Genomic DNA, 15,232 nt, shown 5'->3' with positions numbered 1-15,232 from the left:
ATATCTGTGGTCTCTTTGAGTCTCCCAAACATCTGTTGAGGCCCTTCTGGTTTTTTAGAGTTTCCATTGAGGCTACGCAATGGTGGCACATGCCTTTTAACCCCAGTATTTGGGAGGAAGAGGCAGGCAGATCTCCAGTGTGTGTGTGTGTGTGTGTGTGTGTGTGTGTGTGTGTGTGTGTACAATAATGCAGTGCCCTCAGAGTCCAGAATAGGGCATTTCACACCCTGGAGCTGGAGTTACAGGTAGTTGTGAGCCTTCTGATGTGGTAGCTCACATAAATAAATAAGTCATAAATAGGTGACCTGCTTACCATCTGGCATGGATGTATTTGCAGGGCTCAGGAAGCTCACTATTCTGGGATGTCCAGGCAGGCAGGCAGGCAGGCAGGGTGGCAGGCAGGCAGGCAGGCAGGCAGGCAGGCAGGCAGGCAGGACTGTGAAGTACTACACACTGGGAGAGGTTCAGAAACACAACGACAGCAAGAGCACTGAGGTGGCCCTACACCACGAGATGCATGACTTGAACAGGTGTTTCTGGAAGAAGTCCTAAGATAGCAAGCCAGGGGTGATGCTACCAAGAACTTTGAGTATCTTGGGCACTCTACTGCTGCAGGAGAACTGTCCAAAATGTACATCATATGGAGGAAGGAGGTTCCATCCAGATAACAGGTCGAAGTTAGCCAAGCCCTCAGAAACTCTTTTTTTTTTTTTAAGATTGACTGATTGATTATATATGATTACACTGTAGCTGTCTTCAGGAGCACAAGAAGAGGACATCGATCCCATTACAGATGGTTGTGAGCCACCATGTGGTTGCTAGGAATTGAATTCAGGATCTCTGAAAGAGAGCAGTCAGTGCTCTTAACTGCTAAGCCATCTCTCCAGCCTCAAACCCCAAAACTCTCAATACTACGTCCAATCTAATTCCAGTTGGTGGGCCAACTGCATGACGCCATCACCTCAGCCCTGGCTGTAGCCCTGATGTATCACCTCTACATAGCAGAAGTCTAGCAGCCTCTCTGAAGCCAAGGCAGAAAAAGACTGCCCACAAGGGAAGCAAGAAACCAATGCCAATCACTTCCACCAGCAAAAACCTTCTCTTGGGAAAGGAATTGTAGTGTTTCCCTTTCCTCCTGCACTTTGGAGAAAAACAAGGAACTCCTTCTACCCTTAAACTCTTCCAGCCCTCCTTCTTATTCATCAGCTGCATGTGGGTGCTTCTTCACTACATAATCTGCTTACTGTGAACTTGGTCTTTTAAAAATGTATTTTGCTTTTAAATATAAAAATAAATAAAAATATTTCTTTTAAATATTTGCAGTGTTTTCATTCTTACCAACAGGACGTGGCATTTGTGTTCCTTCCTCTCTTGACACACCGCACTGTGGGTCAGTGCTCTGATGGTGTCTGTGGTGTATCAGAAAGCCTACACTAAATGTCAGGCTGAGAATACAGTGGGTTTCGTCTGTAGACCTTCCTAGTGAATTTTCTTTTTTTTTCCTTTGTTTTTTCTCTTTCACAACAGATTTTATTGGTTGAGGAGCAGAGTACAGACATCCCAGTTCTTATCACACGTACCCAAAAAGAGCCATATACTGTGTTCACGTACCCAAACTCTGAAGAGTCACATTGTGTTCGTGTACACAAATGAAGAGCTATGTATTGTTCTTCTTTGAACTTATTCCAGTGATGTTCCAGCCTCAAACTAGACAAGTTTCCCTAAGACCTCTCATAACAGCCAAATGCCTGTAATCCTCAGCTCCACCGACTCACAATTGTACGCCACACACAGAACAGACTCAGGATTTCCACCTTTCACAGCACCTTATTACAACTGTTAGGAAAACAGACTCCCACGATCACAGACATCACGGTTCTGACAGGGCAAGGACCAAAGACTGGATTGCTTGCTTGCTTGCTTGCTTGCTTTTTTTCTTTCTCTCTCTCTCTTTCTTTCTTTCTTCCTTTCTTTCTTCCTTCCTTCCCTCCTTCCTTCCTTCCTTCTTTCCTTCCTTTCTTTCTTTCTTTCCTTGTTTTTTTGAGACAGGGTTTCTCTGTGTAGCCCTGGCTGTCCTGGAACTCACTCTGTAGACCAGGCTGGCCTCGAACTCAGAAATCCGCCTACCTCTGCCTCCCAAGTGCTGGGATTAAAGGTGTGTGCCATGACTGCCCAGCTGACTTTCTTACAAAACGGTTCTACTAGAAACATGGGACCAGATAGAACTGAAAATATTCCAGACACAAATGCACGACTGAGACTCCAGATTGCCATTTAGTATGCTTTGAATTGTAGGATATAAAACCAGCCCCCTCTACGGAATGTTATGGTGACCCCCGAGACGGTCACAGCCTCTCCTGATTCAGTATCCTGCTATTTTCTGGTTGTACCAAAAAATAAACAACCAGAAAATGATTTAACCTCTTACAAAAAAAAATTTATATTTAAAAAATGGGATGAGGTGGGATTCCCTCACCATTTAAAAATGTTTCTAGAGCTATTAAAGAACTCACATTTACAAAGTAGTTGATAAAAATATTCCTCTGGATTGTACAAGAAGGGAGGAGGACCACTGACAGACGTGATGGATGCTTAGTCGAACTTGGTTTCTTTCTCTTTTTCAGAAGCTGGACTCTGGTTTTCTGCCCCTCCATTTTCTGCAGGCAGATCTGTGGTTTGCTGGTCAGCCTCGTCAGCCTGTTTGCCCTTCGCTCCCTCCCCTCTTCCCACCTTACTTTTTGCAAGGTCATTTTTATCACTTATCACACCAGCTCAGGTGGCCTTCCTGTGTCATGATACTTCTGTTTGTGTCACAGCTAGAACTCTCTCATTAATGGCAGCTGGACCACCTCCGTTTATTTCCTGTGCTACTAGCTACATCGTCATCTTCAAAATTGCTCTTTCAATTTTGAAAATGCTGTATGTATTTGGGGTTGTTCCAGGTAGAAATGAAATCTACACTGTTTGCTCTGCTGTGGATTGAAACAGCTTGCAATGGAGTCTCAGTAACGTTTGTGGTTCCACTGGAATGTTCTTCAACTTCTGCCTAAATGGTAACTGTCTTCCTGGATCCTCAGTGTAGCTGTCTCTCCCTCTGGACAATATTCCGGAGCCCATTGCTGAACATGTTCCCTTAGGTGATAGCAGGCATTTGCTTACAGCATCTATCTGAATCTATAATGGTTACTTTATTAATCTTTTCCTCCCCCACTAGACTTTAACTTAAACAACAGCAGGATTTCTTCATTTTATCTGCAGATCCTAGTGTCCTGTGTTGCATATTGTAGGTATCCAGTGTGCATTTGTTCAGTGTAGGAATGAGTGAATTCTACTACTTGACTAACAAACACTCTCAGATTTTATTTCTATATTGGTTCCTCTCTGAAATTGAAATTCTGGGATATAGTTCATTCATACAGGCAGGGTTATATACACAAAGGCCTTGTAAAGCAGAAACAGTCCATCGGAAAGAACGTGACACAAAATTCCCTTCAGAATCTGCAGTTTGTTAGGAGAGAGGGCCTGCAGGTTGGAGGGGAAACATTCGCCAACAACAATACAATAAATATATAGAGAGACTTTAAGGTGATGGGGCCTTAAAGGGAAAGAGAAGCTTCCCTCTTCCCCGTAAGACCTGGGGTGAGACTAAAGCTAGGCCCTGGGGTGCGCGCACACCTTTAGCGTAGATCTGCGTCTGAGGTCAGCCAGGCTACACTATCCAATCCTGCCTCAAAAATAACATAAAAAAAAAGAGTGTGACTATGGAAATGGAAGAGTGTGCTGCCAAGTTCGCTTCCCAGAGCAAAATCCCGAGAACAGAGCATCAGACTTGTGTAAGTCAAGATGGCGCATATCCAGCAGGAAGTCTTACATCACATGACTTAGTTTAGCATGACAAAGAGCATGGAAGAGCATAGAACGATAAATTAGGAACTGTCAAGCCACCAGGCATGGTGGCGCACGCCTTTAAACCCAACACTTGGGAGATATAGACAAGTGAATCCCGGGCTGGAGGCCAGCCTGGTCCACAGAGTGAGTTCCAGGAAGCCATAAGCAAGGCTACACAGAGAAACCCTGCAGGGGGGGGAAGTGGGGAGGGCACTGTCAAGTCACTGCACAGACTGCTTAATTCTGTCCCAAAGGAGCCATGAGGAGGTGTGACTGATGTCAAGACATGGGACCTGGCTTGCTTTTTATGTACCTGTTTATTTTCTAAAGAGAAAGATGGTGTGGAATTGGATTGTGGGGAGGAACTGGGAGGAGCTGGGGAGGATAAGCCATGATCAGAATATATTGTGTGAAAAAAAAAAAAAATCTACTTTCAATTTTAAAAAATGTCTCTCTTATAGAAACAGACCCATGTTCTAACATACTGCAAACAAAAACCGAAAACGAGCCCTGTGAGCTACTTACAAGACAAACTGAAAACATGAAAGGCAGCATAGCAGAAGGAGAGGTGCTGAAAACAGAGCCAGTGAGATCAAGGTTAGAATACAAAGTCTTGGAGTGAGAAACTGCCACTATGTAACCACTGGGGGGTTGTGACTAGGAGAAAACGTCCTAGTCTTATGAAAGGTAAAATCCTCAAAAATACTGTAACAGGCTGTTGCCCTGTGTATTTCCAATAATTAGGTGCATAGTCTTGTTGCCATACTCAGCAATGAGAATCTGGCAGTGCTTTTTATGTGTTTTGTTTGTCTGTTTTTTGTCTTTGTTTTTGTTTTTGTCTTAAGGAATGGTGTAGATGAAACTCAAGGCAAGAGAATTGATGGTATAAAGGATTAGTTAATAGATGTACTGGCTATTTTTGTGTCAACTTGACACAGCTGAGTTATCACAGAGAAAGGAGCTTCAGTTGAGGAAATGCCTCCATGAGATCCAACTGTAAGGCATTTTCTCAATTAGTGATCAAGGGGGAAAAGCCCCTTGTGGGTGGGACCATCCCTGGGCTGGTAGTCTTGGGTTCTATAAGAGAGTAGGATGAGCAAGCCAGGGGAGGCAAGCCAGTAAAGAACATCCCTCCATGGCTTCTGCATCAGCTCCTGCTTTCTGACCTGCTTGAGTTCCAGTCCTGACTTCCTTTGGTGATGAACAGCAGTATGGAAGTGTAAGCTGAATAAACCCTTTCCTCCCCAACTTGCTTCTTGGTCATGATGTTTGTGCAGGAATAGAAACCCTGACTAAGACAATAGATTTGCTTAGGAGACATTTAAAAAGGAGAATTAAGCTAAAGGAGCACCGTCCCCCTAAACATCCCACAGATAAGTAATCGGCCAACCAGGCCTATCATGAATAAACAAAATGTATGATGCTTGGACATAACTGTTCACCAGGATTAACCAGCCATTGTGCCCATCGCCTAAGAACAGGCTCAAAGGTGTCGTCTGTGGTCACGATCGTCATCAAGTTCTGGTCTGCCTTTAAGTTCCTTGGTGCTTTTCTCAGAAAAAACAATTCTGCCTTCTGGCAAGATAACAACCATTCAAAAAAAGTACACTGGTGTGCTTAAGAAATAACTCTGGGGGCTGGAGAGATGGCTCAGTGGTTAAGAGCACTGACTGCTCTTCCAAAGGTCCTGAGTTCAAATCCCAGCAACCACATGGTGACTCACAACCATCTGTAATGAGATCTGACTCCCTCTTCTAGAGTGTCTAAAGACAGATAGTGTACTTAGATATCATAGTAAATAAAACTTAAAAAAAAAAGAACTCTGGCAATATCTTTCCTGTGTAAACCTCCCATCTGCCCACATGACCAGATTTGCAGCCTCTTGTTTCTGTCTAAATTGTCCAAAGTATAACCTAAAGCCAGCGTTTAAAGGAAAGTTAGAGATGTTTGTGCAGTGCATAAGCCTAAGGTGTATAAGTTAGTAATCTGTTCAAGGCTGACTTCTCCTTGGGCATTGGCCAGAGCTGGACAAGGTCTTCCCTTCATCTCTAAGTGTATGGGTGACCTGTCCAGCAGGTCCAGTTATTCAAGGGTCTCAAGGGGACCTTCTCCTAAGAACCAAATGGGGGGAAGGGAGAGACGAGAACCCTGTGCAATGAATGACACACTGAAGCAGTCGGAGTAGCATCAAGGTCTCACTGTATTGAGAAAGGCTCAAGGCTTAAATGCACAAGCAAAAGGGGAAGTACTTCTCAGCAGGAGGGGTGGGGCAGTGGAAATGCACAAGTAAAAGGGGAAGTACAAATACTTCTCAGCAGGAGGGTTGGGCCAGTGGAAATTTTTCTTTTGGCAACTACATGGGGAAGCAGGAACTTGGTGGTATCAGGGTGTGGTCAGGACATCTGGCACTGACTTAGGGCTGGAACATTCTGTGGTTGTTCTCGGAATGGTGCATTGGTGGCCCACTTTTGACCCCCTTTTCTTCAGGGGGGGGCGGGGGAGAGGCCCAATTCAGAGATCAGGACAATTGTGTTGTCTTAATAGCTCCCAACATATGGGGTGATTTCTCACTAGAAAGGCATGTTATTCTAATCCCAGGAAAACTGTCTATAGGTTTTCTGTGTTTTAAATTATTTATTTTTATTAATTGTTTCCAACATAGAATATTTCTGAGAGTATAGAAGCTTTGTTTTTACATTTTTATTAGATATTTTCTTTATTTACATTTCAAATGTTATCCTTTTTCCTGGTTTCCCCTCTAAAAATCCCCATCCCCTATCCCCCACCCACCCCCATCCCCCACCTCCAGCTCCCCAACCCACCCACTCCCACTTCCTGGTCCTGGCTTTCCCCTTCACTGGGGCAGAGAGCCTTCACAGGACCAAGGGCTTCTCCTGCCATTGATAACCGACTAGGCCATCCTCTGCTACATATGCGGCTGGAGCCATGAGTACCACCATACGTACACTTTGGTTGGTGGTTTTTAGTCCCTGGGAGCTCTGGGGACACTGGTTAGTAGAAGCTTCTTTTTAATCAATAAGTGAATGGATGGGGTGATGGCTCACATCCACAGTCTCATCCCTGAGGAGGCCGAGTCAGAAGGGTGACCAGAAGGTGAAGGCCAGCTTGGGCTACATAGTGAGCTCCACCCTGGGCTATATAGAGTGAGACCCTGTTTAAAAAAATAAATAAATAAATAGAAATGTAAAGAAGACTTTGACCCATGTATTAGTCAGGGTTCTCTAGAGTCACAGAACTTATGGATAGTCTCTATATAGTAAAAGAATTTATTGATGACTTACAGTCGGCAGCCCAATTCCCAACAATGGTTCAGTCACAGCTGTGAATGGAAGTCCAAGGATCTAGCAGTTACTCAGTCTCACACAGCAAGCAGGCGAAGGAGCAAGAGCTAGACTCCCTTCTTCCAATGTCCTTATATTGTCTCCAGCAGAAGGTGTAGCCCAGATTAAAGGTGTGTTCCACCACACCTTTAATCCCAGATGAAAGGTGTAGCCCAGATTAAATCTCCTTAAACTCGGAGATTTAATCTTCTGGAATCCATAGCCACTATGTCTCAAGATCTCCATACCAAGATCCAGATAAGGATCTCCAAGCCTCCAGATAAGGGTCACTGGTGAGCCTTCCAATTCTGGATTGTAGTTCATTCCAAATATAGTCAAGTTGACAACCAGGAATAGCCACTACAACCCATATGTCTAAGTTGTCCTCATAAAAGCTGTATTAATTTACAATCACATCGCAGTGTAAGGAGCACTTATTTTTCAAACAGAAGTTTTATAACCTATGCAGCTGACCTCTTTATTTTCTTATTTCTGGTGTTGGAGACGAACCAACTTCATCTGTGTGCAGCCAGAACACAATGCTAAGTTACACATGTATGTGAGCATTTGCCATCGTGTACGTATGTGTACTATATGTGCAGACAGAGAGGCCAGAGGAGGACACTGAATCCCCTGAAACTGAAGATACAGACAGTTGTGAGCCACCACTGAGTGCTGGAAACCTACCCGGATCCTCTTTAAGAACACCCAGCATTCCTAACCACTGAGTCATCTTTCCACACTCAACATCATTCTTCTTAAACTATACTAAATAGAGTAGATGACCAATTAATTTATCAATATATCTCTCAATGATAAAATAAACAGCTTTCTATGTTGAAAGAACAGGATACTTTTTGTTACTGAATCAATTGATCTTTATTGATTTTTTTTCTTTATTGAATTTTTTTTTTTTTTTTGGCTTTTCAAGACAGGGTTTCTCTGTGTAGCCCTGGCTGTTCTGGAACTCACTCTGTAGACCAGGCTGGCCTTGAACTCAGAAATCCACCTGCCTCTGCCTCCCAAGTGCTGGGATTAAAGACGTGCACCAACACTGCCCAGCTCTTTGCTGATTTTTAAATTGCTTATTATAATAAGGTGAATTGAAAGCAGTAGTAAAAGGTAACATAAGCTCCCTAATCTTGCCTTGAATTCTAGTAATGAGCGGACCCATTGCTTGAAAGCTTCAGAAGGGGCTCTCTCACATTGTAAATCATTTGAGGGATACATGTAATGTTATATAAAAAATAAAATTTTATTTCTAGTTAACTCCATACATGCTTGCAAGCAATAACTTTTAGAAGTTAACTTTACATTACCTGTCTGTATTAAGGGATTATATATAAACTTATGTCAAATTATATGCAAACAATCATCCTTCATTTGTCAAATCACTGATTAGTTTCAAGGTGGCTTTTCCAAAATAGCTACAGAGTTTCTCTTAACAGTTTAAACTTACCAGTCAAGAAAATTTTTCTTCAGTATTGCCCTCCCAATATACATGAGCTCTGGAAAAGATTAAAGGAAAAGATTGAAAGCATCAAGAGAAAATATTGAAACAAAGACATTTGGTTAGTATAGGCCACGGGATATTGACTTGTTAAGAAAATGAAGTGATCGATACTTTGTTGTTTTTTTTTTTTTAAATAAAATAAATTTTAAGATCAGTGTATTTGCCCACAGAGTTGCATTAAAAGAAAAGGAGGAGCCGGGAGAAGGTGAAAGGGTGAAGCTCCAGTTACCAGGAAAGGATGGGCTCTATCCTGGAGACGCTGGAAGGCAGCACTGTGACATGGCTCTGAGGATCCTGAGCCTGAAAGTAAAGCAGACTTTGAAGCAGGTAAACCAGTTGCGTGGTAGTAATTATCACTGTGTTGTGATAGTAATTATCCTTAATGTGTGTGACTTGACTTCATTGACATTACTTCAATTAATATGCATGTATGTGCATATATCACTGGACAGAATAACCTGCATGACTAATGACTAATGTTCTCTCTCTCTCTCTCTCTCTCTCTCTCTCTCTCTGTGTGTGTGTGTGTGTGTGTGTGTGTGTGTGTGTCTGTGTGTGTGTGTGTGTGTGTGTGTGTTTCATTGTTTCACAAAATGTTATTTCAGGGTCTGGATGGATGGTTCAGTGGTTAAGGCATGCTGTTCTTCCAAAGGACCCCAATTCAGTTCCCATCTCACATTGGCCATATTACAACCACCTGTACCTCCAGCTCCAGGACATATGATACCCTGTTCTTGTCTCCAGGAACCCCTGCATGTGCATGGCATACAACACACAGTAATATTTTTTATTGAAATCTAAGGAAATGTCACCTTACCCTAAAATGAAAATTTAAGACTCTGATGAGCCTTAATTACTGGAGACCCTCTGAGTGAGTCACTCAGAGCTGGGAATCAATGCAAAAGCAAGAGGAATTTATTGTTCCAGGGAGTTGGGGTCATACCAGACCTGAAGGAGAGGCAACCTCAGGCAGCCCATTCAGCCAGTTTTTATACAGCTTTCAGGGGTAGAATAGAGCAACAGCCACTAGGCACAATGTGACTGGCAGAACAGTGTGACTTTTAAACTGATTGGTCCTTAGGGAATGAGGTAGCAAGGGATTTCCTTGTCTGAGGAATGGGGGGGGTGGGGAGAATGGTCCCTCCACCCTGAGGAATGTGTCTATGTGCTCTGGCTTTCCCTTATCTGCAGGTGGTCAGCGGTCCCCTCTGTGGTCTGAGAAATGTAATTAGCCTCTCCCTTCCGGAGGGCAGAGGTGCCTATGTGCTCTATAACCTTTCTCTTCCAGGACGGGAGGGGTCTGGTAGAATTTTCCAAAGTTCCTGAGCTGACCCATTCAAAATCATGACATTTACAACGAAATAGTCCCTGTAAATCCTAGAGGGAGGGATGAGGAGTTGAATCACTGTGTTGTCATAAATTGCAATTGGGCCATCTTTATGCCGAAATGCAGGCTCATTAGCTTTACAATGACAAAGAAACTTATTCTGTGCTTCATAGAGCAATTCACTTCACAGTAGAATCTGTGTCTGTGTGAAGGAACTGCTTTTGCTCAGTTCATAGGCAAGGCTACCTATGTTTTACAGTAAGGATCCCAGGCCAGCAAACACCTGCTTTCTTTGGATAATTTTTTTTTTCCAAGACCGGTTTCTCTGTGTAGCCCTGACTGTCCTGGAACTCACTTTGTAGACCAGGCTGGCCTCAAACTCAGAAATCCGCCTGCCTCTGCCTCCCAAGTGCTGGGATTAAAGGCGTACGCCACCACCGCCTAGCTGGATAATTTTTTTAAGTTCTGCATTTAATTAAGCTTTTAGGATTTTTGCCACCAATGATATGGGATTAAACCTTCATGAATTGGGAGGAGGAGGAGGAAGAAGAAGGAGACAACATGGACTGGCAACTTTTAGAGAACCAAATGCCAAATTTTAAATTACCTTGGCCAAAAAAAAAAAAAAAAAAAAATGTTAAATGCACAAAAGAAAGCCAGGATGCAGATACTTTTCAGGGATCATTTTCAGATGACTACTGTGCCGGTGTGTGAAAGGGCACAAACATGGTGCAAAGTGTAGAGAATTTTTCAATTTCCTTTTTTATTTTTACTTGTATGAGTGGTTTTGCTTGCATGTGTGTATATGTACTACACGCATGCCTGGTGCCCACAGAGGCCAGCGAAGGGTATTGAATCCTGCTGCCATTACAAATGGTTGTTAGCCACTGTGTGAGTGCTGAGAACCAGACCTAGGTCCCCTGGTAAAGCAACAAGTGCTCTTGACCACTGAGCCATCTCTCCAGCCGCCTGTGGGCATGGGTACCGCAGATGGAATGGTAGAAGCATGTTTTTCCCATTGAACAAACTGGCATTCTCCATCACTCCGTCTGTAACAGTTGAATAGTAACATTCATGATCGGCTCACCCAAAGCAAAGGCCTAAATGTTTCTCACAGGAGCTGATGTTCCATTATTGCAAACTCCTTGCCATCAATAATGGGTTTCCTAGCTTGTCACAGCGATTCTACTCCCTCGATAAGTTCGTGTGGAAGGGTGCTTCCTATTTTATTGCTGCAACTGCTGTGGGAAGGGGACACATCCGGCCAGCAGATACCATGTTTTCAACTCATTAATTCCTTTAGAGAGAAATAATCCCTATTTCAAAACAGAGTTTCTGAAAACAGCAGTGCAGGATACACATTACATACATGCTCCACAGTGAAGACAGTCTGGTCCCGGGGTTTTAGGTTCACTGGCACAGAAAGGCTACCAGGTCTCTCAGGAAATGCATTTGGGCAGAGGTGGCTCAGTGGTTAAGACTACTTGCTGTTCTTACAGAAGACCCAGGTTCAACTCCCAGCACCCACATGGTGGCTCACAACTGTCCCAAACTCCGATTCTAAGAGATCTAGTACCCTCTTCCAGCCTCCATGGTCACCAGGCACAGACATACATGCAGAAAAAACATCTCGTCCTTATTTATTTGTTTTTGATTTTTGTAGTTGTAAATAGTTGAGGTCAGAGAGACCTTTTTCTTCCATTTTTAGATCTAGTGTTAAAAGCATAGAAATAGACTACATATGTATTATGTATCAAAAAATAAAAAAGAAAGTTTTCTTGTTCCTGCACTGCCTTTGCAGAGAGTTATGTAATGGGCACAATGACCATGCTATGCTGTTTATGGAAACCATTTGAAGGGCAAATTCAGGGTCTCTTAGCATAGTTACAATTTCGGAATATTTTCATGGCCTTAAGGAAAAACTTCAAATTCCTTACCTGCCACCCTCCTCCTAGGTCCTCCATCTTTCCCAGCCCTTCCTACCACTCTAAATTGAGATAGATAGATAGATAGATAGATAGATAGATAGATAGATAGATAGATGATAGATAATTTCCCCCATTCTCCTAGACTTTCCTATAAATATTCAGGCCTTCTTGCTGAGCTTCTATCACACGGTGTTTTCAAGCTCATCACTGCTGTACTAAGACGGCATGTGTTTCTATTGTTGAATAGTTCTCTATTGTGTGGCTATCACACACTCCCATTCATCAGAGCCATCTCTGTGTTGCTGCTGCTTCTTGCCTTTATTAGTGATGCTGAGATGATTTGGTGGACATGTTTTTTGTTTCGTTGTCACTGGGCTTTATCCTTTGGGTTGGGTGTGCCAACTTTACTCTCTCCGCTTTTTACCATGCTTCCTCTCTTTCCCGATTTTATTCATCTGTTTTCGTTTATTCAGAAGTAGCTCACGATTTACTATTTCACGATGGTTTTCCCGATGTCTACCTTATATTTGCAGAACAATGAAGTCGTTAATTTTGTGTGCTTTCTTCAATTGGTTGTTTTGTTTTGTTTTACGCCTTACTCTTATCAAAGTATAAATTTTCCTAAAGGGGAAATCATGTTTGATAGAGATGCCACTTTCTCTTGAAAACACTGAAAATGTTTTTGCTAAGCAGTTGGTGGAGCCTGGGGTTGGAGCTTAGTGGGTGCTTGCCTAGCATTCAAGGCCCTAGATTACATCCTCAGGGTGGAAAAGACAAAACAAAACAAACAAAAAATCAGCTGTTAAGACAAAGTTAAGTACTGCATACAATACTTATAATTTCAGACATGGATGTAAGAAGAGTTTTAATCTAAATATATGTTAAAAACTAAAATATAAAACTTCACCTACCACAGAATTATTTACCAAATGCTCATATTTTTCTCATAAATTTAAAAGTGAGATCTACCTTCCTTTATAACAAAGGCTCATTTGGGATTTAAATTTCTAGTGATCCATCAACTGAGAGGCTCTCATCAAAATTCTTCTGATGTGCCATGTCTTGCATGTTACCGCTAGTAACCACCATCTGCTCCTCAGAGTGCTGGCAGGCACAGTGCAACCGAGCATTTGCTGTGGACAAAGAGAACGTTTATTCACTGCTAAGTCCAGCGCCTCTGACACTCACCTCATCTGCACACTACCTTGCCCCAGAATTCTAGTTTGTCTTGTTCTGTGTTTCCATTGCCTACTGAGAGAACTTCCGGTGGAAGGTGGTATGAGCAGAAACCAAGTGGGTGGCCAGTACAATTACAAAGGTTTTGTGACTTACGGGGGTGTGTCTAGGACCTCCATTTTGAAGCCACCTTCACTGGCTTGAAAGATTCCATGCACCTGGTATGGAAGGTTTCTACGAACATGACACATGCCTAAAGGGTAGGATGGTATGAGACCAGCATCAGGTGCTGATGCCAACGGCAGATGCTATCTATGGCTCCCTATGTCTTTGAAATTCTTCTAACTATGTTATGCATATTTTCTAATCTACTCATGAAAAGCAGTTTTAGAAGTTGAATTGCCTCTCTTTTACTGATGAGGTAGCAAGGCATAGAAAGCTAATTTGCTCAACACCAATAGCTGTTAGCAACTAGAGCTGGCCCTCGGATGCAGGCATCCTGGCATCTCACTTAGAAGCTGTCCCTCACACTTTCCTTTAGCATCCAGATCTCCCTCAGAGCATCACATTGCTTTGTGATCATTGCTTGCATAACTCTGGTTATTCATCTATATGAATTATTAAAATTATACTTGAGGCAGTACTTTTTTTTTTCCTCAGTTACCAATTTGGTCAATTTGAGTATCTGAGAAAGTATGGTTTCAAAACCAGAATACCATGTTTCAGTCATAAGACAGATCAGCAACTCAGATAATAATAGCATTTTAGATTTGGTGGGGATAAGATCCCTCTTGCAATAATTCAGCTAACTCCATAGCAATTGCATAGAAGTTCCCCTCAGCACGCAGACAATGGGATAATGGTTGCGTACTAATAAAATTTTAGCATGAAGGGCAGGGGAAGTGATGGTTCAGCAGTCAAGAGCACTTACAGCTCTTGCAGAGGATCCAGGTTCCATTCCCAGCATCCACATAGAACAGCTCACACTGCCTGTAATTCTATCTTCAGGAAATCCTATGCCCAATTCTGGCTTCTACAGATACCTTCACACATGTGGTGCATGTACATGCACTAAAGCATACATACATACATACATACATACATACATACATACATACATACATATAAAATAAAGAAGTCTCTTTAAAAATAATTTGAGCATGAAAACATGATAGGGAGATTTGTACTAAAATATTAGTAAAATTTCCTTTTCAATTCTTTGTTTTAGTTGCAAGAGGCCCAGAATCGACAAAGAGAAGTTGTTCAGAGTTCGCAGAGGCTGCAGGACCACTTGCAGAAGTATAATTTCAAGGGCCACACAACCTGAGGGTTTACAAAGTGAATCATAAGTACAATGTGTAAATCAGATCAGTTAGAATAAGTACAGCACTGAGATGATCAGAGACATTTCAGCTTTATGTCTGGGGACACAGCTCAGAAGGACAATTGTGGCGTGCTTTGCATGCCCACAGCTCTCGGTTCAATCTCCACACCATAAAGGAAAAAGGCTGCCTGATATTAGTTCATTTTACCCAAAATTAGCACATACTCTCTAAAACAGAGCTGGGAACTTAAGTGCCATCTACCTTCCTCCTGCTCTTCCTCCTCCTCCTCCTCTTCTTCCTCCTCCTCCTCCTCTTCCTCCTCCTCTTCTTTTCTTCTTCCCCTTCCCCTTTTCCTCCTCCTCCTCCCTCCTTCTTCTAAGAAGTTAAGTCCTTTGTCATTGTGCAATGTTGTAAAAAAAATTCATCTGTAACAGTAATTGTTTTATACAATGCATTTTAGGCTTCAGGCTGGATGTTCTGAGGCAGAAGTTATGGTACAGGAGCAAGGAGAGAAAACTGCAGCGCTTCAGAAGCTACACACAGGCCTGGTGAGAGAGCCTTCTGCTCGCCCTGGTCCCAGGTTTCCTTTGCCTAACAGGAAAGTTGCAGGAGACATGAAAAGTCCCACTGAGAGGGATGTATTCACACCGTTTCCTGCTGTTACTGAAAATCCTCTTTGCTTTAAAGGAGATTTGATCGAATTCATAAGCTAATGGTTTTGGTAACCTGCCTTA

At 42.6% G+C, this 15,232-nt stretch overlaps 1 protein-coding gene and 1 pseudogene across 1 annotated transcript in view; both read left to right on the top strand.

The window, feature by feature from the left end:
• The window catches only part of LOC110298057 (uncharacterized), a 75,744-nt gene that overhangs the window by 42,384 nt on the left and 18,128 nt on the right, over positions 1-15,232 (top strand). The window contains exons 21-24 of the mRNA XM_085841354.1: positions 4,350-4,485; positions 8,913-9,069; positions 14,402-14,472; positions 14,959-15,046. Coding sequence (XP_085697480.1) covers positions 4,350-4,485; positions 8,913-9,069; positions 14,402-14,472; positions 14,959-15,046 — 452 coding nt within the window. The remainder of the gene's footprint in view (positions 1-4,349; positions 4,486-8,912; positions 9,070-14,401; positions 14,473-14,958; positions 15,047-15,232) is intronic.
• On the top strand, positions 322-1,013 carry LOC110298056 (cytochrome b5 pseudogene; annotated as a pseudogene).

Source organism: Mus caroli, unplaced genomic scaffold (genome assembly GCF_978045245.1).
Source record: "Mus caroli unplaced genomic scaffold, Mus_caroli_1 scaffold_8, whole genome shotgun sequence".
Taxonomy (NCBI): domain Eukaryota; kingdom Metazoa; phylum Chordata; class Mammalia; order Rodentia; family Muridae; genus Mus; species Mus caroli.
The sequence above is the reverse complement of the archived record's forward strand: the minus strand, read 5'-3'. Positions and strand labels throughout refer to the sequence as shown.